This window comes from Trichomycterus rosablanca, chromosome 11 (genome assembly GCF_030014385.1).
Source record: "Trichomycterus rosablanca isolate fTriRos1 chromosome 11, fTriRos1.hap1, whole genome shotgun sequence".
NCBI lineage: Eukaryota > Metazoa > Chordata > Actinopteri > Siluriformes > Trichomycteridae > Trichomycterus > Trichomycterus rosablanca.
Window position 1 is genome coordinate 37,488,073 of NC_085998.1, and position 25,511 is coordinate 37,513,583.

General features: G+C 40.9%; 1 protein-coding gene across 1 annotated transcript in view; it reads right to left on the bottom strand.

Moving 5' to 3' along the window:
• Positions 1-24,523, bottom strand: part of LOC134322954 (protein jagged-1) — a 72,788-nt gene extending 48,265 nt beyond the window's left edge. Inside the window, exons 1-2 of the mRNA XM_063004361.1 lie at positions 24,452-24,523; positions 13,086-13,388 (exon numbers count right to left, since the gene is read on the bottom strand). Coding sequence (XP_062860431.1) covers positions 13,086-13,388; positions 24,452-24,523 — 375 coding nt within the window. The remainder of the gene's footprint in view (positions 1-13,085; positions 13,389-24,451) is intronic.
• Positions 24,524-25,511: the final 988 nt, after the last annotated feature.

The following is a 25,511-nucleotide window of genomic DNA, read 5'->3' on the forward strand; positions in this document are numbered from 1 at the left end:
CATTAAATTATAAGCGCGTCTCTGTAACGACTCGAACCATCACAACAATCATACAGTCGTTTAAGCTCTCGCGGGCCGGATCAAATGACGCGGCGGGCCGGATCTGGCGGGCCTTGAGTTTGACACCTGTGCTATAGAGGATCATAAATGCTGACCTTTAAAGGCAACTGAAACCTGATGTTCCTTTACCATAAATGTTCTTCAAACTGTAGTCTTATTCTGGATGACTTATTTGAGCTATTTTGGTAGGCAAACCACTAAAAAAATTTTCTAAACTGATATATTTGCGCTATTTTTCATCACTTTTGGATTATTATTTTGATTTTGTGATATTTTGTGCTGCTGGTTGAGATCTTAGCCTACTTTACATTGCTGGACAAGTTCTGTTTCAGTGATGTTTGGATTCAACAGGGCTGTGATTGTCACAAACTATATTCCTTCTGTCTATAAAGCTGTTGTAAAGCATTATGAAGATCTTTAGAAGAGTAACACATAAAGAAATACAAATATATGAATAATACTTACTTTACATTAAAATTTAAATGCTACTTTAATTTGTGTTTGAATTTCTTATCAATAGGCAAAAATGCAAAGTCCAAATACGCAGTAATAATAGACACACTTTTTTATAGTATCCACACACACACAAACAAGGACCTTACATTAGTGATGCATAACAATAAACCATAAAAATTAGGTAAGTATTTAATGATAACCTCACACGTTTAAAGTCCCACCTCTTTACTAAGCACTTAGGCTGAGCAATAACTTACACATACTAACCTTTTACAGCATCTTATTTACAAATAAAATATGCTCTAAGAGAGTTTTAGCAGATTTAGTGTCTATTTAAACTAAACTAGGGAAATGTTTACTGTGGAAGCACTTCTGTAAGTCGATGTGGATAAAAGCGTCCGCTAAATGCAGAAAATGTAAATGCAAATGTAAAACCTTAAGAAGTTCCCCTAGTCCTTTATTATATAGACTTTATTATCCTTTATTAACCTGTAATATATATATATATATATATGTAAAGGTTTATGTTAATGTTTATATATATATATATATATATTATGTGTTAGATGCAACACATTAAATAAATTTTTAACAAATAGTGTATCAGTCCTTCAGGGAATAGTCATCTCACAATGCAGTGTTGTTCCTGCACTTAATATTTTTTGTGTTTATTTGAACCAAGCATTATAATTTTACAAAGAGGATTTAAAACATGTCCGAACAAGCCTGATCTGACCTGAACCCCTCCCCCCCCCCCCCCCTTCCTTACCTCACGTTATAAAGAGAGACAGGGTTACGGAGGCGTGATACACACAGGAACAATATGTATATAAAATGCTTAAAAATAGGATGAGGGGCAATGCCAATGGAGTTGTAACACCGATCGAGGCTTTGGGATTGGTACAGTACATCACTGCATTAAGTGACAATTATATAATTTATATATTTTAGTTTATAAATCTGTATTCAAAGACAGGAACAAATCATTCGAAATAATGACTGTAAAAGTGAGAGAGAATATAGGAACCTGAGCAGGTAAGACAGCGTCTGACTCACTGCAACAGGTAACTGAGAATAATGTCCTAAAGGTAATTGAGAATAATTATCTGAGACAGGGAAGAGAGCGAGTGGTGAGCTGTCGAGGATATTAGCATCACTTCTGTGCCCAGGTCACCCGGTGACCCCTGTTTTCTCCTCCAGGGTAAAGGTAACCTGACCCATATTCATCATGGCTCAAAGCTGACTTTAAAAGAAAGAAAAAGCTGAAAGTTCTTAGTACATCAAGCCTGTTATAGTACATAAGCCTGTTATATATTGTTTATAGTTAGGTTTTGTGTCATCAGTGTCAAGTTTTGTTACCAATAATGTGGTAAAATCTGGAGAACACATAAACACATCCTCTCCTTTATAGCTAGCACCTTAAGTAAGACTATATGGCCAAAAGTATGTGCAGAATTCAGGTGTTTCAGCCACACCTTATAGCTAAAATAAATCCTATAAAATTAATTATATGCTTTCAAATGTGTTGCAAAAGTTGTAAAAAAAAAAAAAAAGGTCATTTTCTCTTTCAGCATGACTGTGCTAGTCCATAAAGGACCATAAAGTGTTGTAAAAGAAGTCCAATGGCCTGCACTGAGCCCTGACCTAAACCTGACTGAACACCTTTGGGACGAATTGGAAGTCCGAATGTTTAAACATAGCAGAGGACCTTGGTTTGATTTTGATCCTATCTTAGAGACTCGCCTTTCTAAGTGGCTTTTTACCAGCAACGATAATCCTGAAGCAGTCTCTCTCTCCTCTCTCTCTCTCTCTCTCTCTCTCTCTCTCTCTCTCTCTCTCTCTCTCTCTCTCTCTCTCTCTCACACACATTTATTCATCCCAGTTGGAGGGCATTCATCATTTTCGAGCCCTTCTCCTCTGTCCCTTCTCCTCTGTCAGCCGAACATAAGGAATAAAGAGGAATGACTTCATTGGGGACGGATGGTTTTGTCTAGCTTGTCATCACTTAATAGCCCGTGGCTGCTTTCCAGGCCAGCTATCTATCCTCAGCGTGAAGTTTAATGAACGCTGTTACAACAGATTAAAAGAGCCACATAAAGAGAGAGTAAGTGAGAATGAGAGAGAAGGAGGCAGGTAGATTGATGGATTAAGCGGAATGTTTCGGTCAGACCCAACACAACAAAGTGTTTTATAGTTTTTTACTTATCTGCTTGCAAGTCTACTCCTATCTACAGTCAAATCCAGGATTATTGGAATAACCCTGGTATTATGTGTATAAGGGGTGGTTAATAAACTCTATCAGAAAATATGATAAAACCTTTATTTTAATATTAGTCACATATTATTGTTAGAAAATAGACAAATGAATGAGACAAAACTGCGCTGACTTTCAAATAAATGACTAAACAAAATGCTACATGCCTGAAACTTCCCCTATTCCTCATAAGTACAAGTTTTGATACTTACTGTTATAACACTCCATTAGACTTGTCATAATCCTCTGTCATACTTCTGTCATAACATTGTGTCATAAACCTCCTTTACACCTCCTTTACGCATTACCTTGCGTCATACTTATGTCATAACCCTCTGTCATACTTGTCATTACCTTGTGTCATACTTATGTCATAACCCTCTGTCATACTTATGTCATTACCTTGCGTCATACTTATGTCATAACCCTCTGTCATACTTGTCATTACCTTGTGTCATACTTATGTCATAACCCTCTGTCATACTTATGTCATTACCTTGCGTCATACTTATGTCATAACCCTCTGTCATACTTATGTCATTACCTTGCGTCATACTTATGTCATAACCCTCTGTCATACTTGTCATTACCTTGTGTCATACTTATGTCATAACCCTCTGTCATACTTATGTCATTACCTTCTGTCATACTTATGTCATAACCCTCTGTCATACTTATGTCATTACCTTCTGTCATACTTATGTCATAACCCTCTGTCATACTTATGTCATTACCTTGTGTCATACTTATGTGATAACCCTCTGTCATACTTGTCATTACCTTGTGTCATACGTATGTCATAACCCTCTGTCATACTTGTCATTACCTTGTGTCATACTTATGTCATAACCCTCTGTCATACTTGTCATTACCTTGTGTCATACTTATGTCATAACCCTCTGTCATACTTGTCATTACGATGTGTCATACTTATGTCATAACCCCTTATTATAATTCTGTCATAAACCTCCATCACACTTCTGTCATAACCCTTTATTATACTTCTGTCATAACCCTTTACCACACTTGTGATAACTCCTTTACCATCTTTCTGACATACGTCTACCATAACCCTGCATTATATTTCTGTCATAAAAAGATTATGCTTGGAGATTTGAAGATAATTATAACATTTATGAGCCACCAAGTCAACAAATTTACAATATGATGCCACCTTCATGCAAGGGGGCACCTAGAGAAAGTTTGGCACAAATGAATTCATTTGGAGAACCTGAAGAAAACCAACCAAGTCATGTGGTAAATAATAAAAGACCATTTGCATTATAGTCATATTTTAACCTTCACCAACTGTCCCAACATCTGCCCTCATACGCCCATTACAAGAAAAAACTCTAATCTTAATACACTTTGTGAAACTTGGCATGTATGTTAATGAGCGTGTGTGTGTGTGTGTGTGTGTGTGTGTGTGTGTGTGCGTGTGCGTGTGCATGAAAGAGAGCAAGAGATAAAGAAACAGAGAATAAGTGAGCAATGGAGAAGGCTCAGCTTTCCTCATAATAACTGTGGTCACCTGTTGGTCCCCTCACCTGGGACAGTGGGATACCCCCACCTCTCCAAAACCACTCCCCAGAGGTGGGCTGATAATGCTGCTCTTTCATTTTACCGACTAACCATAGAAACATCTCTCTCTCTCCTCTCTCTTTCTCCTCTCTCTTTCTCTCCTCTCTTTCTCCTCTCTCTTTCTGACTCTGCCCTGCCCTGAAACTGAACCAGATTGGTTTACTTTGGTAGAATTTTCTCACACTCACAATTGGCACCCCCACCCTTTAAACGCACCGACTCTGTGTAGAGGAATGGAATAAGGATGATGTATCAGTGTAATGGAGAATACAGGATAATAATAAAAAGAGTTTATTGATAAACAGTTTACAGGAGATGAAATTGTGGCTTGAGGTTGTGTATATTTATCACTTCAGCATGTTGTTCACACACCTCCTCATGGAAATAAAATATGTTATATTTTTTATATATAGGGTTAAAATCATCGTCCCCGTAATTTTAAACATTTTAAACATCCTCACTTAGGCTTCAGACCATGAAGAATAATTTTTTTGTAATTTTTGTTTGTAGTTATTGTAGATATTTTCCCAATTCTCAAAATCATTCAGCAAATTTAAGGATGTAAACTTGAGGACCGAAGGACTCGGACGTCAGTTTGTTAGGGCTCTAAACAAAACCATACAGAGATATTTGCATGTGGCGTCAAAGTGAAAAGAGGCACAAGAAGAAGAAGATGTAATTAGGGCTGGGTGGTATGACCAAAAATTTGTATCACAGTATTTTTTAAGATTCTGATGGTTTCACGGTATATCACGGTATGTTTTTTTTATGTCTGTGGCTCATTCTACTGTCATAAATACATAGAACATACAAAGCATGTATATAATGAAGGTTTTGAGGACTATAAGCTTTGCTTGGCCCTACAAAATGACACAATATATGATGGAATTAGTCCGTGTGAAACTGCTGCAATAAATACAATTTGTATTGTTTATTTAATATTTTACAATCACCCTTAGCTCTCCCTTTAACAAATAAAACCACGTTTGCAAACTGCACTGTACAACTTGACCACAGGTCTGTTGTAGAAAAGTGGATGACTTTATATAGCTCAGGTTCCAGTTCACTTATAACGTTGGTTTTGCGACTGACCTGAAGTATTTTCTCCCCGTAAGACAAACCTGGAATCCAGAGTTTTAATTATTGCTCTGAAAGCTTCTTTCTCGACCGTCTATAGAGGTATATTATATGATCTGCTGCCTACTGAAGCCTGCAGCTGTAGTATTAACTACGGTATGAGGAATCAAAGACGTTATACTGAATGTACCACCATACCGTCCAGCCTTAGATGTAATTACTTCATGAGTAGTAAACTTTCTATTCTTAGTGACCAGAGAGCCAACTTTTTTTGGGATCGACTTTCAGTCTCGCTGTTCAGTCAACATGCAAAACACTGGTTTGCATCTTTGTGAAATGTGATATCTTATGTACCAGCTTTAAACATTTGAAGTTTGTTCACCGATCAGCCATAACATTAAAACCACCTCCTTGTTTCTACACTCACTGTCCATTTTATCAGCTGCACGTACCATATAGAAGCACTTTATAGATCTACAATTACTGACTGTAGTCCATCTGTTTTTCTGCTAGCTTTATAAGCCCCCTTTCACCCTGTTCTTCAATGGTCAGGACCCCCACAGGACCACCACAGAGCAGGTATTATTTAGGTGGTGGATCATTCTCAGCACTGCAGTGACACTGACATGGTGGTGGTGTGTTAGTGTGTGTTGTGCTGGTATGAGTGGATCAGACACAGCAGCGCTGCTGGAGTTTTTAAACACCTCACTGTCACTGCTGGACTGAGAATAGTCCACCAACCAAAAATATATCCAGCCAACAGCGCCCCGTGGGCAGCGTCCTGTGACCACTGATGAAGGTCTAGAAGATGACCGACTCAAACAGCAGCAATAGATGAGCGATCGTCTCTGACTTTACATCTACAAGGTGGACCGACTAGGTAGGAGTGTCTAATAGAGTGGACAGTGAGTGGACACGTTATTTAAAAACTCCACTCATACCAGCACAACACACACTAACACACCACCACCATGTCAGTGTCACTGCAGTGCCGAGAATGATCCACCACCTAAATAATACCTGCTCTGTGGGGGTCCTGTGGGGGTCCTGACCATTAAAGAACAGGGTGAAAGGGGCTAACAAAGCATGCAGAGAAACAGATAGAATACAGTCAGTAATTGTAGAACTACAAAGTGCTTCTATATGGTAAGTGGAGCTGATAAAATGGACAGTGAGTGTAGAAACAAGGAGGTGGAACCAATTTGTTGTCAGGTTGAATAATATCATAATAAAATCTTAAGACTGTACACTGCAATATTAAAAGCTTTTACCGTTGTGAAAAAAACTTCTGGAGCCGAGAGGATTAAGCACCTTACTCGAGTGCCAACAGTGGCTGAATGGCAGAGCCTGAATTCAAACTCACAACCTTCTGTTCAAATCCCTAAGCTTTACACACTAGGCTATCATGATAAACATAATACAAACTTTCTTGCTATTATTGTTGTTCTTAAGAACAGTCATGCAACCGGGCAGCAGAGGTCATAAAGCTCTGAGAAAATCATAAAACAGTGCAGATGGAAACACAGACGTCATGTTTACACTGATAACAAGGAACCACACAGAACACAACGAACCATCAGTGTCCCACAGGACGACGAGTCAGTTTTAAGGATTTCACCGCCTCGGGCTGCTGATGGTACACAGGAGCGGACAGACAGTGGGAACAGAAAAAGGGCCGAACTCGAGAGGGGCACGGGTTGCTGTAATTAACCCTAAATGTTTAGGAAATCTTTGGGAACTGTACTGGCTGTATGTTTGAGTGTGGCATCGCCTCTGGCCTGAAATAAAGTCTTGTGCTATAAAATCTCAACCACACTACTGATAAAACTTCACATGAATCATTTGAAGAAGAACAGACAAATCTAAAACAACCTTTATGTTCTGTTTAATATGTTATATAAAGCGGTACCTTGTAACTCAACGTCCCCTAAACTCAAAATCCTTGAAACTCAACGCCCTAAGTCAAGATATTTGTACCCTTAAACTCAATGTGTGTGTGACTGCTGCTTTGTTCAGCGCTCGGCTTAATCGGTGCAGTAAAACTTGGATCTGGATATGGATTTTTCTCCTGTTTTACTTTTAAACTTTTAAACAAACAGCTCGAGGTGCTGAGAAATTGTAAGAATCAGATTTTCCAAGAGTCTAAAACTAATTAAGCAAACGAATTAATGTATTAAAAGAACAACATAGAAACACTAAACCTCTCTTCATTATTACTGCTCATAAGTTCTCTCCACTAATTAAGAAGCATAGGGAAACAATAAAGAAGTAAAGCTACAGTGGAGGTTTTATTGTATTTTTATTGATTTTTAACTGTTTTAATTGTATTTCAGTGTTTTTATATTATATCTGTGTTATTGTCAGTGTATAAGTGTCAAAAACAACCTCATTCTTTTACATGAGCCTAAAATATTTGCAGTTCCACGTGACCATGGAACGCATTAACAGGTTTTCCATACATCCTTATGGGAAAAAATACCTTGAAACTCAACGCCACACCCAGAACCAACTGAAGTTAAGTTTCAAGGTACAACTGTTTATGGTTATGGATTGAGTTTGTGGCCTGGAATAACACTGGCTGTGTCACAAATATGGCATGACTTACAATTATGACCAAATACAACACAAGTTATGAGTTAAGGTTTTGCTCAGGGGTCCAAAAGGGGCAACTAGCTGGTGGCAGGACTTTCTGCTTGCTATTTAAGTACCTTAACCACTAAGGTACCACTGGCCATGAAACATAATAAAAATTCTACATTTATACTGTACGTTTACCCAGGATTGTATGTGGTCGGTCAACAAGAAACAAGACACATTTAACATCACATTAAAATTGTTACTCAACAAACCGTTTACAAGTAAGACACAGTCTAAGCAACTAAGGGACAAGAGCCGAAACTGGCAGCTTGGTGATCACTGACCTTCCGATTAGTTCCAACAGCTAAATAACCGCTAACCATAAACAAACCTTAATAGTTTCAGTTATAAGAAATTATTAGAAGTAGGGCTGCCGCCATTGGTCGACCTAGACAATGACGTCGATGCTAAAAATGCGTCCACGTCAATATTTTAAGTCGATGCATCGTTTTTAATGATCCTTTTTCATTTCTATAACGTTTCCATTCATATAAGCGTTCATATGATTCTCTCAGCACTACTTGCTGCGTGCAGGACCTAAGTCGTATCTGGTCCAGTCACTGGTTGCCGGTATTAAGTCCAGTCTTAAAAAACACCGCCTGCAGCAGTCAGAAAACGATTGTAGCTCAAAGTTTTACAAGACCCAAATTATCAAAAGTTTGGGAATACTTACAACTAGCACAAAACAAAAAGGTGGTTTGTACACTCTGCAAAGCTTTAATGGTACCACAGCAGCACTAGCGCCATGTTGCACGTCTATATTGTTTCATTAAGCTTCTTAATCACGGAGATCCTAGAATACCGAGTTCAGTTAGGGCGCATTTTTACTTCTATATTGTTTCATATATTATTTTCATATATATTGCTTCTATAGAGTTCAGTTAGAGCGCCGCGATCAAAGCGCAAAAAAGCTTCTCATGTGAAACGCTCACCACTATGTTTACATCGCTTAAAATTTGAAGTAAGTTTGGAGTGAATGTGTAGGTTCGAATCTGGGCTCATTCTGTCTTTACTGTACGTTGGACTTAATGAATGCCTGTTTAATATGGAGCACTTCAGAATTGACAATAGTTTTGTGCCATATTATTATGCCGTACAGTTTGTCATTAAAATAAAAAAAGCTTAAATGAGATTCTGAATTACATTTTTTGAAGAAAAATTAATCGTTACATTAATTGATTAATTGATAAAATAGTCTATAGATTAATCAATAGAAAAATAGTCGTTAATGGCAGCCCTAATTAAAAGTATAAAAGCAAACAGTTAAACTTTTGACTCAACTCAAAATACTTTTCCAAGCCCCTGTAACTTGGATTGAGTTCAACTGGTTCACTTCATTCCACTAAGCTAAGCTATACATGAAGGTTTTTATTCCAATTAACTTATCAGTTAGATTATTGGGCGGCGAGTGAACGTATCCAGTGTCTTTTTGGCATCTGTTCTTCTCTCTCTCCCAGTAATATCTAATTCTCTCTCTTTCTTTCTCTATTCACCTACATTAAAGGGGGAATGAATGGCAGATGGAACCCCCCGGTACTGGAGCGGAGAAGGAGTTAGTCAGGCTGTAATTGAGCAGTAATAGCCCATGTGAGTAATGTAAGAAGGGAATTAGTCTGATCCATTATGGGTGATAAGACAGAAAAGGTCGATCCGTCTGGGAGAAAAGAGATAAAGAAGCAAAGGGACCAAAGAAGCAGGTTTACACGGCCAAGAGATCAAACAGACCAGGAGAAAAACTGGCATTAAAATGTAGGAAAGGGGACAGAAACATTTTGAAAAAATATATACCAGGGTGAAATGATTCCTATAGTAAATGAAGTACGACATTTCAGTTAATCATTGGAAATTAGCCAAGCCAAATAAAACAATGCTGTGCCAGTAAGTAACTTGCAGGAGAGAAATGAGACTCATGCTGTCAGGATGGGAGTTGGAGGAAGAGGAAAGGAAGGAAGAAGAATATAAAACACTGTAATAATCAGTTCTACTTTTGGCAGGAGTTTGATTAAAAGGTGAGGGCGGCAGAATGGGTGTAGAAGTCTTAATCCCTGATTTACTCATACTCATAATCAAATAAAGTAGTGCTGGTTTCCGTCGGCAGTGTAAGAGATAACGCACGTTGGGTTGGGTTTTATGTTTACAGTGAAAAATCCCAGAAATTCTCTTCACTTGTGTTGTGAAATGTTTTCTTTTTAATGTTCCGTGAGCATTTCCTCTGGGGTACAAAGTCCTAATAGAGCATTTTATTAATCCACATGGTGCCTTCAGCCAGTCTGTGTTTGCAGGAAGTCAAAAGGCATTTGAAACACTGGTTATGGTTCAAGTTTCAATTCAGATTCCCAGGCAGTAAAAGCTCAGTTCGGCATGTTAGAGCAATGTGATCAAGTTATCAAATGTGTGAGAGCAAGCTAGAATTACTTTTTGTTCAATAACAAGGAAAATTTATCTCATGAAAAAACTAGCATGATGTTTTAGAAAGTTGTAAGAAAATATATGGTTGCAAACCTCAGATCTAATCAAACCAGCTACCCCCTACCTTAAACAATGCCTTTGTACAAATACTATAGTAAATTACAATAACCCACTAAAGCTAGGATCCAGGGTTCAAATCCCCAGTGGTGCTATCACCTGGTCGGGTGTCTACATACAGACATAATTGTAGGCAGCTGTAGCCTAAAGGTTAATGAACTGGACTAGTAATGATAAGGTCGCTGGTTTAAGCCCCACCACTGCCAGGTTGCCATTGTTGGGCCCTTGAGCAAGGCCCTTAACCCTTAATTGCTTAGATTGTATTCTGTCACAACTGTATTTCGCTTTGGATACAAAGCATCTGCTAAATGCAGAAAATGTAAAATGTAAATGACTGGGTGTGTCTGAGAGGGGGATGGCCAAAACCCCGGGATTAATTGGCATCCTGTCTGGTGTGTGTGAATACACTGAGCAAAGTGATTCTAAGGAAACTGGACCCAAAGTGAAAAGTAAATTAAGTTATTAAATTGCTTATTGAATTAAGTGGGAATTCATGTTCATGTGGTTTACAGTCCTACATTACTGAAATATTCTGGGTTTTTCCCTCTAGTGAGGGAAAACATATCAAGACTGTTTCTGTAATAAATAAACTTGTTTGACTGCTTGACAATAATAATTAATTATACAAATTAACTTCAATTAAGTCACTTGTAATCAGGTTCTTTTTGTTTTTGCAAACTGAAATTTAATAGGCTCTCATATTTTATATATCTTATATATCATTTCTGCACACTCCCATCCATTACATCGTTCCACAAATTGTCTCATCACCCCAAAATAATGTAATTATAAACCAGCACGACTTGCGATAACACATCCTTATAAAGTAAGAATCATAAATAACCACTCATGTCAGGTTATTACAGGTAGCAACATAGCGCTTCATCAAACTTCGGCAAAATCTCGCTCTCATACACGTCTGTACGGAGCCAAATCCAGGACAAATGATTTGTTCATTTAAAAAAAACCTGAAACTAAAAGTCTTAAGCTAAAACTTGTATAAACAATAACAATGTGTAAAAAGTAAGATTTGAATAACCTTTAAAGTGCACTTGTTTTTATTTTAAATACACTGTCAGTAAGTAAAGCTCAGGAATTGAACTTGACTTGATCGTGTTTGAATAAATGAACCTTTTGTCCCAGATTTGGCTCCGTACGTCTCCACCGAGCTTTTCCCCTGCACACAACCTCTGTCCACTCTGATCAGTGACCACACTGAGAAAGAGTTCAATAAGATTAAAAGCTGAGCAGACATGAGCCAAAAGCTGACCACACCGCTCCGTCTGCCACAGAGACTGGCACAGAACCGTCAGTGCCATAAACACATTATGCCAACAGCACAAAGGTAAAAAGAGGAATTCATTATTCAGCATCATTTAAAAAAATAACGTTACAGTGTACTACAAGTCTTTGACATGAGGTGCGGCCTAGGCAAAAAATTAACCAAACTATTCCTATTTATATGGGCACACTCTCAGCCTTTCAGTTGATAGCCCAAAGCTCTACCCATTCAACTCTAAAATGATGTGGAAAACTCATGTCGTACATTTCTTAGACGTGCATGAAAACGTTTTACTGTACGTTTCAGTCTGTGCTGTCAAACACAACATTTTCACTATGTTATTGTAATCCCCCACTGTAGTTCCACTTCTGCTTCCACCACCCCCGTTCTAGCCAGGGAAAGTGTGACAGTGGGTGCTTCTGATCACCTGCCAGTGGTGGAACAGCCCCATCCGACCTTCCCTTCCTTAAACATGGCCAATTGTGTCTGTTGGACACTCGGCCAGGTCGGTAGCCCTGCTGAGATGTCAATAATTTGGATATTGAATGTTTGTTGAAGTTACAGGTCATAAAATTCTCTTTTTTTTCTAAGCAATTGAGGGTTAAGGGCCTCGCTCAAGGGCCCAACAGTGGCAACCTGCTAGTGGTGGAGCTTGAACCAGCGACCTTTCGATTACTAGTCCAGTATCTTAACCACTAAGCTACAACGGGTCCTAGCGAACCCCTTTCTTTTTGCCCATGCATACTGCATAGGTGCCACTTTGCAAATCTAGGATCTTGCACAGCGCTTGAAGACCCCACCCACATAGTCCGGTCATCCCGCCCAAGCAGACACGGTGGCCAATTAGTGTCTGCTGCAGGCACTGCCAATTATGCCCGCTAGATGGCGCCCAGCCGACCGAGGAGTTCAGAATCTCGGCGCTGGTGTGCTAGCGGAATATCCCGCTGCTCCACTGGGACACGGGTCACAAAATTCTATGTGTAATTTCTTCAAAATGAATGAGGAGGTTTTTAATGATTAAATAATTGATTTTATTTGATAGCACAAACCGGGTTTGTGTTTAAAAGTGAGAATGAAGTTAGACCTGAACAGGCAGATGTTCCAGCATCATAATTAATTAAACAAGGTTATAAAACAGACGTTCAGTCAAACATCGTTCTGAGCATCGTGTAAGAACAATCAGTACTAATGAAGTAATTAAGTCAGACTGACCTGCCAGGCATATTTAAACGGGATGATGATCCGGCCCCCTTCGTGTCCATGGTGATGAACAGCATGGGAGTTTCCACCGAGGACCGGCGTGCTCCCTGAGCCGAACGTACATGTCCCTATGGGCGCCACCCGAACCTGGTACTCCTTTAGACAGACCCTGAAGAAGGTGTCGCACTGATCGCCGGGAGGACACCGCTGCCCACTGCCGGGCTGGGGGTCGCAGCACCGGCCACTTTGTAGGACACCCAAAGAGTTTTGCCACAGTCGGATCTGCAGCTCGAATGAACCCACTGTGAGGACAGCCTGCAGGAAAGATGGAGGAGAGAAAACACATGTTAATAATGATTAAATAAAATGTAATCATATTTACAATACAGTTCATACAGTTGGCCCATTGTGTTACAGTCTTCACACTGTATGGTCAAATACCGTATATGTAGACAACTGACCATGACCTTTCTAGATTTTGAAGTGTGACTATGGGAACAGGTTTGGTGTGATGGCAATCCAATGGCTTGCATAGATTCCATATCTTGACCCTATTGAAAAACACTGGGATTAAACTAGGATGTCAATCCTTCTCATCCAAGGGTTTCTACAGACACACTCCCACACACACTCCCAAATCTTGTTATCAGCAAATGAGGAAGGGAGGAAAAGGCACAAACGTTTGCCCATATAGTGTACATTTACATTTTCGGCATTTAGCAGACTTACAGTGAAGTGACAGTATACAGTCTGAGCAATTGAGGTTTAAGGGCCTTGCTCAAGGGCCCAACAGCAGCAACCTGGCAGTGGTGGGGCTTGAACCAGCATCCTTCTGATTACTAGTCCAGTACCTTAACCACAAGGCTACAGCTGCCTAAATGTAGTTCTTGATACTCAGACTGAGATGAACTATTAAAATGTAGTTTAAATCTGTGGACACTTTACACTTTATTATCTTAAATAAAAGCATCTAGGTGAATTATTTGTAATTAAACAATTATGTTATAGTTGTGGCACCGGAAGGGGGGGCGCCAGACCTGTTGACCTGTCTGGAAGTGTCTGTACTGTATTTTTTCTTACTTATCCTTTAAGTCGGGGTGGCACGTTGGCACATCAATGGGTACTGCAGTCTTTGGTTCAATCTTTGGTTTGCTCCTAGGTGTGAGTGAGTTAAATACACTATATTGCCAAAAGTATTCGCTCGTCTGCCTTCACACGCATATGAACTTGAGTGACTCCCATTTTTAATCCATAGGGTTTAATATGATGTCGCCACCCTTTGCAGCAATAACAGCTTGAACTCTTCTGGTAAGGCTTTCCACAAGGTTTAGGAGTGTGTTTATGGGAATTTTTGACCGTTTTTCCAGAAGCACATTTGTGAGGTCAGACACTGACGTTGGACGAGAAGGCCTGGCTCTCTGTGAGCTAGGCCTTCTCGTCCAACGTCAGTGTGAGCCAGGTCTTCTCGTCCAACGTATTCTCTAATTCATCCCAAAGGTGTTCTATCGGGTTGAGATCAGGACTCTGTGCAGGCCAGTCAGGTTCTTCCACACCAGACTGGCTCATCCACGTCTTTATGGACCTTGCTTTGTGCACTGGTGCGCAGTCATGTTGGAACTGGAAGGGGCCATCCCCAAACTGTTCCCACAAAGTTGGGAGCATGAAATATGCGGTATGCTGAAGCATTAAGAGTTCGTGGCCTACCACTTCGTGGATGAGTTGCTGTCGTTCCCAATCGCTTCCACTTTGTTATAATAGCACTGACAGTCGACTGTGGAATATTTAGTAGTGAGGAAATTTCACGACTGGACTTGTTGCACAGGTGGCATCACGGTACCACGCTGGAATTCACTGAGCTCCTGAGAGCGACCCGATCTTTCACTAACGTGTGTAGAAGCAGTCTGCATGCCGAGGTGCTTGGTTTTATACACCTGTGGCCATGGAACTGATTGGAACACCTGAATTCAATGATGAATGGCAATATAGTGTAGTAAGGGTCCAGGGACCTTGCAATGTGTGTCTGTTTGCCAATGAACCCAGCGCATCTCTGACTAGAACTAGACTGTTTGTATATAAAACATACAGGATCCTACAGAATCTTGACATCTTGACATGTTCCCTATGGTTCTATACCACTAGGAAATTGATTTCTACTGATCTATCAATGTTTGTGCATGTCCTTGATGATAAACTTGCTAAAACAGACTGACCAAGGTCCCTAAAACCCTGATTCGGTTCTTAATGCAGATAAAAAGCTGGATCAAAACTCAAGAGAGATGATAACACAGTATCTCCATGTGAAGCGGTGGAGGAATCAAATCCCTCGATCTAAACGGAGAGTTCCACTCCTCCTCCTTGTACGCCTGTCTCTATCTGAACAATCATCTCACCTTATCCGTCTCAGTTTTAACCCCCTCTGGTTATACCCCCCTCGTCCAACTTTAACCCGCCCCCACGCTCTTTTCCCCTCTCTTCTTTCTCTCGATGCTCCCTTGTGGTGGCTATTTCCTACCCTGTGCTCTCTTTCTTCTATTCTTTCTCGGTATCAATACCACTCCTTTCTTTTCTCAGGACTTCTCCCCGGGGATGGTCGACACTGGGAACATGGCTCCTGTCTTTCTTTCGCTCTTGCTTCCCCCCCCCCCCCCCCTTTTCTTTCTCCTGTTGCTCCTTTCTTCTCTTTCTCTTGAGATGGAAACGAGTTGAAGCTCTTCATCTTTTTTTTTCTTCTTACAATAAGTTCTCTCTTCACCGCTGCTATTCTTTTAATCTTACACTTTCCAAAAAAGGTGAGGACACACACACACATACACACACACACACACACTCAACTAAAGCTTCAGAATGAGGCAGAGAATCAGAGCAGATCCACTTAAACGCCGGAAAACTCAGAACTCTCAATAGCGGAAAATCCTGCACATACACAGCATGCAAAACACAATACAGACATTGTACTGTTACAATGACAACACAAGCGAACGTGCAAACAAACTCAAAGCATAGAATCATAAAAACACCAATTACAAACACCCGTGTAAGGCCTCACACGCACGGCTCGGATCTAAACCGTCTCAGCATTGACCTACCACAAGCCATGGAGGAGAACTTAGCAGTAACTAATACACGTAATTGACCTTTGTGATACAAACACAATGTATACACCTCGTTTCTAGTTTCCAAAATTCATGTCACCCTTGTGAATACGTAACTGCCCTATTATTTGTAACTGGTTGAACCACCTTTAGCAGAACTGACAGCAATTAAACAATCCATAGTTTGATATCAGTCCTAAATTATAATCATTTTAGATAATGAATGTTTGTTGAAGTTACAGGTCATGAATTTCTTTTGTTTTTTCTATTTATTTATGCATTCTCTCCCATTTTTCTCCCTTTTTAGTGTAGTCAATTTGTCTTCCGCTGCTGGGATCCCCGATTGCATTAGAGGGGAGTATATTCCTTCTCTCGCCTCCTCCGACCCGTGCACAGTCCTAGCGAACCCCTTTCTTTTCGGCCATGCATTCTGCACAGGTGCCACTACCTGCTAATCCGGGATCTTGCCCAGCGGTTGAAGACCCCACCCACATGGTCCGGTCATTCACTATGAAGTAATTCTAGTGTATTCTTCCTAATAAAAGTGACTCTAAACTCTTTGTTTTAGGTCATGCCACAACAGTCCAATAAAGTTCAGTCATGTATGTCTCAGCTTCAGGTTCTGAACTAATGATCTTACATTTATCTTAAGATATTATCATAGAGTGTAATTCATTATTTTTCCCAATAATATTCTAATAATCCAAGTGACCCCAAAAAAGCCCCCCACACCAGCACATTTCCACCTCCATGCTTGACTCCTGGTGAGGTGTTCTGCAATAAAACATTCGATGTATTCGCTTTTCACAATACATAAGTATTGATTTGTCTGTCCATAAACCTTTACAGAAAATCATTTTAAAAACCTCCCATCAATCCCATTTTACCCTGGTCTTTGTTATATTTCTCCGTGATAAACACTGACCCTAGCTGAGGCTACAGACATCTGCAGTTCTTTAGATCTTTATTTGTTGGGGTTTCTTTCAAGGATGAGTTGTTGCTGAGGCCTTGGAGATATTTTAGCAGGCTGATCATTCGATGTATCCCTGTTTTAAATTCTCTTTATTTGGAGATAGTGGCAAAAGTCTGAGCCTTATTTGAAAACTTTTTGATCACATACTGTATCTTTTGGACGTTCTTTAGCTTGTGTGTGTTAGCGTGTGTTGTGCTGGTATGAGTGGATCAGACACAGCAGCACTGCTGTAGTTTTTAAACCTCACTGTCACTGCTGGACTGAGAATAGTCCACCAACCAAAAATATCCAGCCAGCAGCGCCCCATGGGAAGCGTCCTGTGACCACTGATGAAGGTCTAGAAGATGACCGACTCAAACAGCAGCAATAGATGAGCGATCGTCTCTGACTTTACATCTACAAGGTGGACCAACTAGGTAGGAGTGTCTAATAGAGTGGACAGTGAGTGGACACGGTGTTTAAAAACTCCAGTCAGTGTCAGTGTCACTGCAGTGCTGAGAATGGTCCACCACCTAAATAATACCTGCTCTGTGGCGGTCCTGACCATTGAAGAACAGGGTGAAAGCAGGTTAAAAAAGTATGTAGAGAAATAGATGGACTACAGTCAGTAATTGTAGAACTACAAAGTGCTTCTATATGGTAAGTGGAGCTGATAAAATGGACAGCGTGTGTAAAAACAAGTAGGTGGTTTTAATGTTATGGCTGATCGGTGTATACAGGCCTAAGTGAAATCAGATCTGGATGTGTTCACTGAGCTTATCTGCCAATTACATTTGACGAACTGGTTAATTACGTTTACGGTTTTGGACACCGGGTAAAGCGTTCACTATTTAGAACACTAAATACTGTTGCTTAAAAAGCACTGACAAAAAAAAGTGGACAATTACAAAAAAAAGGTGACCAAAATAACATATGAAAGACAGAAAGAAGTGGATGGAACAGGGATAGCATCGAACTAAGAACTGATTGTCACAGTATGACAGGTTGTTCTGGCCTGTTCTAAGAAAAAATGAAAGACAGGAAACTCTCAGAACCTCTGGGACGATCTGCTGCCCCAGGATGGTTCCAGTATGAGGCCCAAAATGCTTTGACACCAGGGTAAGTTCCCAGAAAGCTACAGTATGCATGTCAGTGGCATTGCATGCCAGTGGAAGAGCAGCCCAGCATCACGGTTTTAGAGAGAATCAGGTGTTCCAGCAAAGACGCTGGCAAGTGTCAGAGGGAGAAACCAGAATATATAGTAAAAACATCTACCTGAAGCGAATTGATGCTTACAAAGCGCCTCCATGCCTTCTCTGCTGGCCAAAATGACAACACAGAAGGACACAGATGAAAAAGTGACTCGCTCGACTCCGTCAGCAGTTGCCACGTTACAGTTTTGACTAGTAAAACATTAAATGCTGCTAAATACTAAGTCTGGAACATGTGCTGCGATGGTGGCTGGTGAGGTTTTGCTTAAACTGTGTTTTTTATTCTCATCTCAGTAGATGGAGACTTTAAAATCACTGGAATTTCGAGCACTGTCAGACTGTAAGACTTGGTGGTGCCTGGACTCTTACTGTGACTCCCAGTCCGTGCGGCACTCCTGAATACCCGCACTGTCTTCCCATTGTTAGAGTGGCATATTGTCCCATTCCTACCCCAAAACCTGCACACATCAAACGCTGGGCAGAGATAGAGCACCAGTCATCACTCTCCAACCCCTTTCTTCCTGACTTGCCATCCTGCGCCAGGGTCATTCCCTACATACCTGCATTTCAGCACTCTCAATCCCTCTCCTTCATGCACCACAGGGGTCTTTTTGGAAATGTTAAACCCATCAGAACTGAAGACAGGACAAAGATACAGTACAGCAAGATACAGTGAAAAAACTGACCAATAGCCAGTGGACTTGTCTCGTGCTCGGTCAGTGGTCTCGCAATATAGTGTTCTAGACTTCATTAAGGCAAGTCTTTGTCATAGCCCACAGACACAGTCCAAAATCATTTGAGAAGCTTTCCTAGAACCCCCAAAACGCTGCTGGAGTTTTTAAACACCTCAATGTCACTGCTGGACTGAGAAAAGTCCACCAACCAAAAACATCCAGCCAACAGCGCCCTGTAGGCAGTGTCCTGTGACCACTGATGAAGGTCTAGAAGATGACCAACTCAAACAGCAGCAATAGATGAGCGATCGTCTCTGACTTTACATCTACAAGGTGGACCAACCAGGTAGGAGTATCTAATAGAATGGACAGTGAGTGGACATAGTATTTAAAAACTCCAGCAGCACTGCTGTGTCTGATCCACTCATACCAGCACACCAAACACTAACACACCACCACCATGTCAGTGTCACTGCAGTGCTGAGAATCATCCACCACCTAAATAATACCTGCTCTGTGGTGGTCCTGTGGCGGTCCTGACTATTAAGGAACAGCATGAAAGGGGGCTAACAAAGCATGTAGATATAGATGGACTACAGTCAGTAATTGTAGAACTACAAAGTGCTTCTATATGGCAGGTGGAGCTGATAAAATGGAGTGTAGAAACAAGGAGGTGGTTTTAATGTTATGGCTGATCGGTGTATATTGTCTAAGCAATTGAGGGTTAAGGGCCTTGCTCAAGGGCGCAACCTGGCAGTGGTGGGGCTTAAGTAAGTCCAGTACCTTAACCGCTAGGCTACAACTGCCTTTGTTGTCTGTTACGCTAGTCCACCATCACTGAGACCTGTCTGAGGTGTTTCCTACCTTTAATCATGGTGAAGGAGTATCACGGTTTGCAGCTGCCTTGCTGCCTAAAAGCCTGGGCCTAAAAACCTAGTAACCACTGAGGGAACATTAGTAAAAAAATAATACAAAAGCCTCTTGAAAGCCTTTTAACAAGACTTTGGAAAGTGTCTGTGGGAATTTATGCCCAGTCAGTCAACAAACATTAATATTATTGACCTTGATTATTGAGGTCGGGGCTCTGTGCAGGCAACAGCGTCCATAAAGAAGCCTCAAACTGTTAATGAACAATTAAAAGCATATCATTTCATTTATATATTTGATTTTATACACCTGTAAGCAAAGGCTGAATGAATATGGCTTAAACTTAATAATTAGGAGCGGTGTCCACATACTATTAGCCGCATAGTGTACCTGTTTAAAACAACATTAAAGCTAAATCATATTACACAGGAGACTCCAGAGAATCCAGCATCTTAAGACCCGTATTATTGATTTTTCTGTCTAGACTGATGATAAATCGTGAAAACAAGCCATTTGTTTTCTCATGCTCTTCAGTTAGAGAACGAGAGAGCATCCCTGCGGCTCTAGTACAACATTTTATTTTTCATTATTTCATTCCTTAAATCGTCCCTTCCTCTAGCTGCTGTGAATGCAAAATGATTCATCAGCAATTTCTCCTACATATCAGAATAAAGACACAGAGCTTAGATCAGATTTATCCTTCACATTTTGATGAACAGCATTATTAAGAGTATGACATTTTTTTTGTATTTTCTTTATGCATTTTCTCCCTTTTTCTCCTTTAGTCGCGTCCAATTGCCCGATTGCTTCACGCTTTCTCTCCACCAATGCCGATCCCTGCTCTGATTGAGGAGAACGAAGCAAACCCACGCCCCCTCCGACACGTGGGCAGCAGCCGTATGCATCTTATCACCTACACTTTGACGAGTGCAGCTCAGCTCAGCGTTGTGTACGGAGAGACACACCCTGATCAACACTCTTTTCTCATCTCTGTGCAGACGCCACCAATCAGCCAGCACAGGTTGTAATTGCACCGGTCATGAGAGAGAGACCCCATCCGGCTTAGTCCCGCCCATATCTGAACAACAGGCCAATCGTTGTTCATGTGGCTGCTCAGCCTTAGCCGGCAGGCAGAGCTGAGATTCGATACGATGTATTCGAGATCCCAGCTCTGGTTCCAGCGTGTGTTTTTACCGCTGCGCCACCTGAGCGGCCCTATGTTAAGCTTTTTAAAATAAAATAAAAATGATTACCCCTTAAAACCTCCTGGATTTCCTCCAGCTCAGACTGCATAGATTCATTTTTGTGAGCTGTAACCCATCACACTGTTTCCTTGATTAACAAACCTAGTATTAAATAAGCGCATTATTAATAAATGACACCACAAATGTTTCATTTTTTACTGACACTTTATCCTGGTCAGGGTCCGTTTCCTTGGAATCACTGGGCACAATACAGTAATGCACCCCCCCCCCCCCCCTCCCAGAGTGACATAACCCATCGTATCAAGGTGTGCAGAAACCTTGGTAGAACAGATACAAGTAGAACATTCCATACTCTACACATATAGCAACCGGAGATGGGGATCAAACATCAGTTCTGAGAGCTGTGCAGCACCAACACTACTTACTGCACCTCCCAACATTTCAATATAATACGTATATCAAGTTTAAACCTAAAAAAATAAACAACACCAAGAACAAAAACATAAGCAAAACTGAGCAGCTTTTGAACTCGGTTCCTTCAAAGGCTGAAAGGAGTCACAACCTGCTTCTTATGTTACAGCGCATTAGTTAGGAACCGACCCTCCGCTGTCGTTATTAAAGGCCCCTGGGAAGTGATGTCAGAAGAACAGCATTGATTGGTGATGGCTTAGCCAAAGTGATGCACTGTAAGCCCAAAAATATGTGGACACCTCATCATGAGCTTGTTGAAAATCCCATTCAAAACTTCATCCAATGTAATTTTCATCAACCCATTCATCTGGTCAGGGTTGCAGAAGGATGGTTCCATCCTGAAACACTGGGCACAAGTCAGGAATACCCTATATAGAGCTTTAGCCCCCCCCCCCCCACCCCCACTTCTTAGACATAGCCAGTCTTGTCTGTGTAGATGCCAGGCTGGCCGATGGTGTAATAGACCGCTAGACTATCTTATACTATGTTTTGAAACTACATCCTCCACTTGTCCTCCACTGTGTGACTGTGTTTTCTGATTTGTATATAAAAATATACAACAGCTGATTGTGCATGAGCTCCGTTCAGGTCATTGGATTTTCTCCACAAAAAACTAATGAAAACATCTTTATAGATCTAGTTTTGTGCAAAGTCATGCTGGAAGTACAACATATATTTAATATAATTGATTTTATACCTTTTTGACGATGGGTCTGGCTGAAACACTTAAACCTGTGGTGTCTACATACTATTGCCCATGTAGTGTATGTATTTTTGAAAAAGAAAAATAGATCTGAGCCCTGGAAATGCAAACTTTTCTGATATATATCAATAAATATTGTAAGGTTTGTGCAAACTGATACGACAGCTCCATTACCCAGTGAACTGTGCAGAGCCGGAATCAGTAGATGAAAAGTTTGTAGCGTTCTCACGCCCTCAGATGGGGTCAGGCATGTCCTCACACAGCAGAAAGCTCCAGTACATACACACAGCTCAAAGAAACATCCCAGCCAGGGTCCAGCCTCCACACTGCAAGCTGCAGTCTCGAACCTGAACATGTTAACCCGGGACGGGTAGCAAAAATACAGCTGGCTTCTTCCCTACACGTCCTAAAGGGGAGTGTGGACCTACACTTCATACCCACAATAGTGCACATCTATATGGAGACTCACAGCAGCATTTACTTTAACCTCCCAGCTACTACAACACAAGATATCACAAGACATTCCAATGCATACATGGTCAGGATCTCAGACTGGTACTGGGTAAAATCACATAACTTAGGTCACTGGAGATTAAAAAAAGCACCCCATGTCACACCACATATCTAAAATGCAAAACATCTGTCCATTGTTATACAACTATTAACTATTAAATATGTAATTATGGTCAAAAGGTTCAAACTTGGTCGAGTTCCAGTTCTTAGTAATGTCATTGTGCCATATTTTATCCACTTGTTGAGGACCTTTACTGTATTTCATGATATATGCCTTGGAATTTGTTGTACCCTTCTCCTGGCTGATACCTTTCAATAATAAGATCCCTTTAATGCTTCGTAAACTCTTAGTGCACCAAGGCTTTTAATGTAGGCTGCAACTCAATAAATGTCAAGAAGATCCTACTAGAAGAGCTAAACTTTTTCAGTGGAATTGTACACATTGTAGGTTGCAATGAGTACCAAGCAGTTAAGGGACTGGACTAGTAAGCAGAAAGCTGCTGGTTTAAACCACACCACTGCCAGGTTGCCATTGTTGGGCCCTTGAGCAAAACCCTTAACACTGAAGTGCTTAGACTGTAGAATTAAAGTCGCTTTGGACAAAAGCATCTGCTAAATGTTAAATATAAAATGTAAATTAAAGGCCAAAATAAATCTGAAATTATTTACCTTTGTCTGATTTTGTGTACACGTCAAATTGAAGCCTTTTATTTTAATAAACGGCCAAAACTGCCACAAATTTGCAATAACATCTAAAACTACAAGCACACAGAAGCACTTTTTGTCCCAATTATTTTGACCAAACCTCTCAAGATCTAAAGCATGGAGAGAAATGGAGAGAGTGGTTAGCATTAATCCTACCGATTTTAGTCTGGTCAAAGACTGGTCAGTGGTAAACTGTACAAAACACAACTTCCCAATCACAAAAGCCTAATTTAATTTACCATGGTAAAAAAAACTGGGAATATTAATTGTGCCAAGTTCATATCAAAATTTTTAAAACGCTGCCTGACAATATGCAATAAATGAAACATATATATTTAAAAAAGGAGCAATACTGCAAGGTCATAAACACCATTACTGTGATATTATTCTGCATGTACCCTAAGTGAGAATTTTGGCACACACCCTAGTTTGGGAAACAGGACATTATATCACTGGTATTGGTTTCCTCTGGTTTTTCGAAGATCTGGCATAGTACTTCATTTGTGGTGTGTGTGATCACGCCCATTGTGGAGAATCATTAGATTGTGGATCATCAGTGCTTTATAGTCATGCAGGATAAAATCAGCACTGGAGAGGCAACACGCCCATGAGAACAAGTGCAACAAAGAACATTTTACATCAACAGGTGGTTGTACAGTGTAGTTTATTTTGAAAAGGCTTAGAATCTTCTGTATTTGTTTCCACTAAAAATGTTGATTGATGTATTTAATACATTGGAACATAAATGGTTCCAAGTGTAACACCTTTATAAACCAATTTTAATGCGCAAACGCATCTGGAACACAAAACAATGTATTGAACCCCTTACAGACTTGAGAAACACCATGCAGGTTTGAAAATATAAGGAAAGCAGGAACATTTCCGCAGAGCTTTGTTCACAAATCAGCTGGAGGAAGAATAAAGTCGCTGCGGGTTTTAAGAAGAGGCTGAAAATAGCGCGTAAAGCACCGAGCTTACTGCTCACCTGAGCCTGAAGCGCGACGGCGAGGAGGAAGAGCGCACTCCGCCCGTGTCCCCGGTCACTGCTGTCCCTCATCCCGTCTCTCACGATCACTGACCTGCAGCCAGACCCAGTTACCCAGACCGGATTGTCTTCACTCCGAAATCGGGTTCATTGTTTCCAGCTCGGTGTGGCATCTATAATAACGCAGCGGAGCTACAGGTAACCAGAACGCGCGCACTGGAGTCGCGGATCCACCTGGTCGTGCGTCTGTTCCCGGTGTGGAGGAATAAAAAAGCACATATGCTGAAGCTCACACTCTGAGAGACTGTGTGTGATAGATACACCCTTCTCTTCAGCCCGACCTCCTCCCTCCTAACCTCCACCTGCTGCCCTTAAGAAGCTTTGGATGCGCGAACTGCTGCCGGCTCACTGACTTCAGCTCTCACTTATCCTATTTACTCTCCCACTGACTCCTGCAGAGCACTGTCAGCTAAGCGTGTGTGTGTGTGTGTGTGTGTGTATGTGTGTGAGAGAGGGAGAGAGAAAGAGAGAGAGAGGGCGAGAGAGAGAGGGCGAGAGAGAGTACTATTGTAGGAGTGTATGAGTGTGGAAAGAGTTCAAAAGTGAGAGAGTTAGAGAGAAAACACAATGTAATAATGAAAGATTGGGTACAAGTGTAAGCCAGTGTGTACCAGCAAATATAAAAGTGTGTGTGTGTGTGTGTGTGTGAGAGAGAGAGAGAGAGAGAGAGAGAGAGAGAGAGAGAGAGAGTATATGCGTGTGAAAGAGTGCAAGAGAGAGTATAAGTGTGTGTGAGAGTACTATTGTGAGACAATGTAATAGTGAAAGAGGGGTACAAGCGTGAGCCGGAGTGTGTACAAGCAAAAGGGAAATGTGTGGGTGAGAGAGAGAGAGAGAGGGCGAGAGTGTGAGTAATATTGTAAGAGTGTATAAGTGTGGAAAGAGATTAAAAGTGAGAGAGTTAGAGAGAAAACACAATGTAATAATGAAAGATTGGGTACAAGTGTAAGCCAGTGTGTACCAGCAAATACAAAAGTGTGTGTGTGTGTGTGTGAGAGAG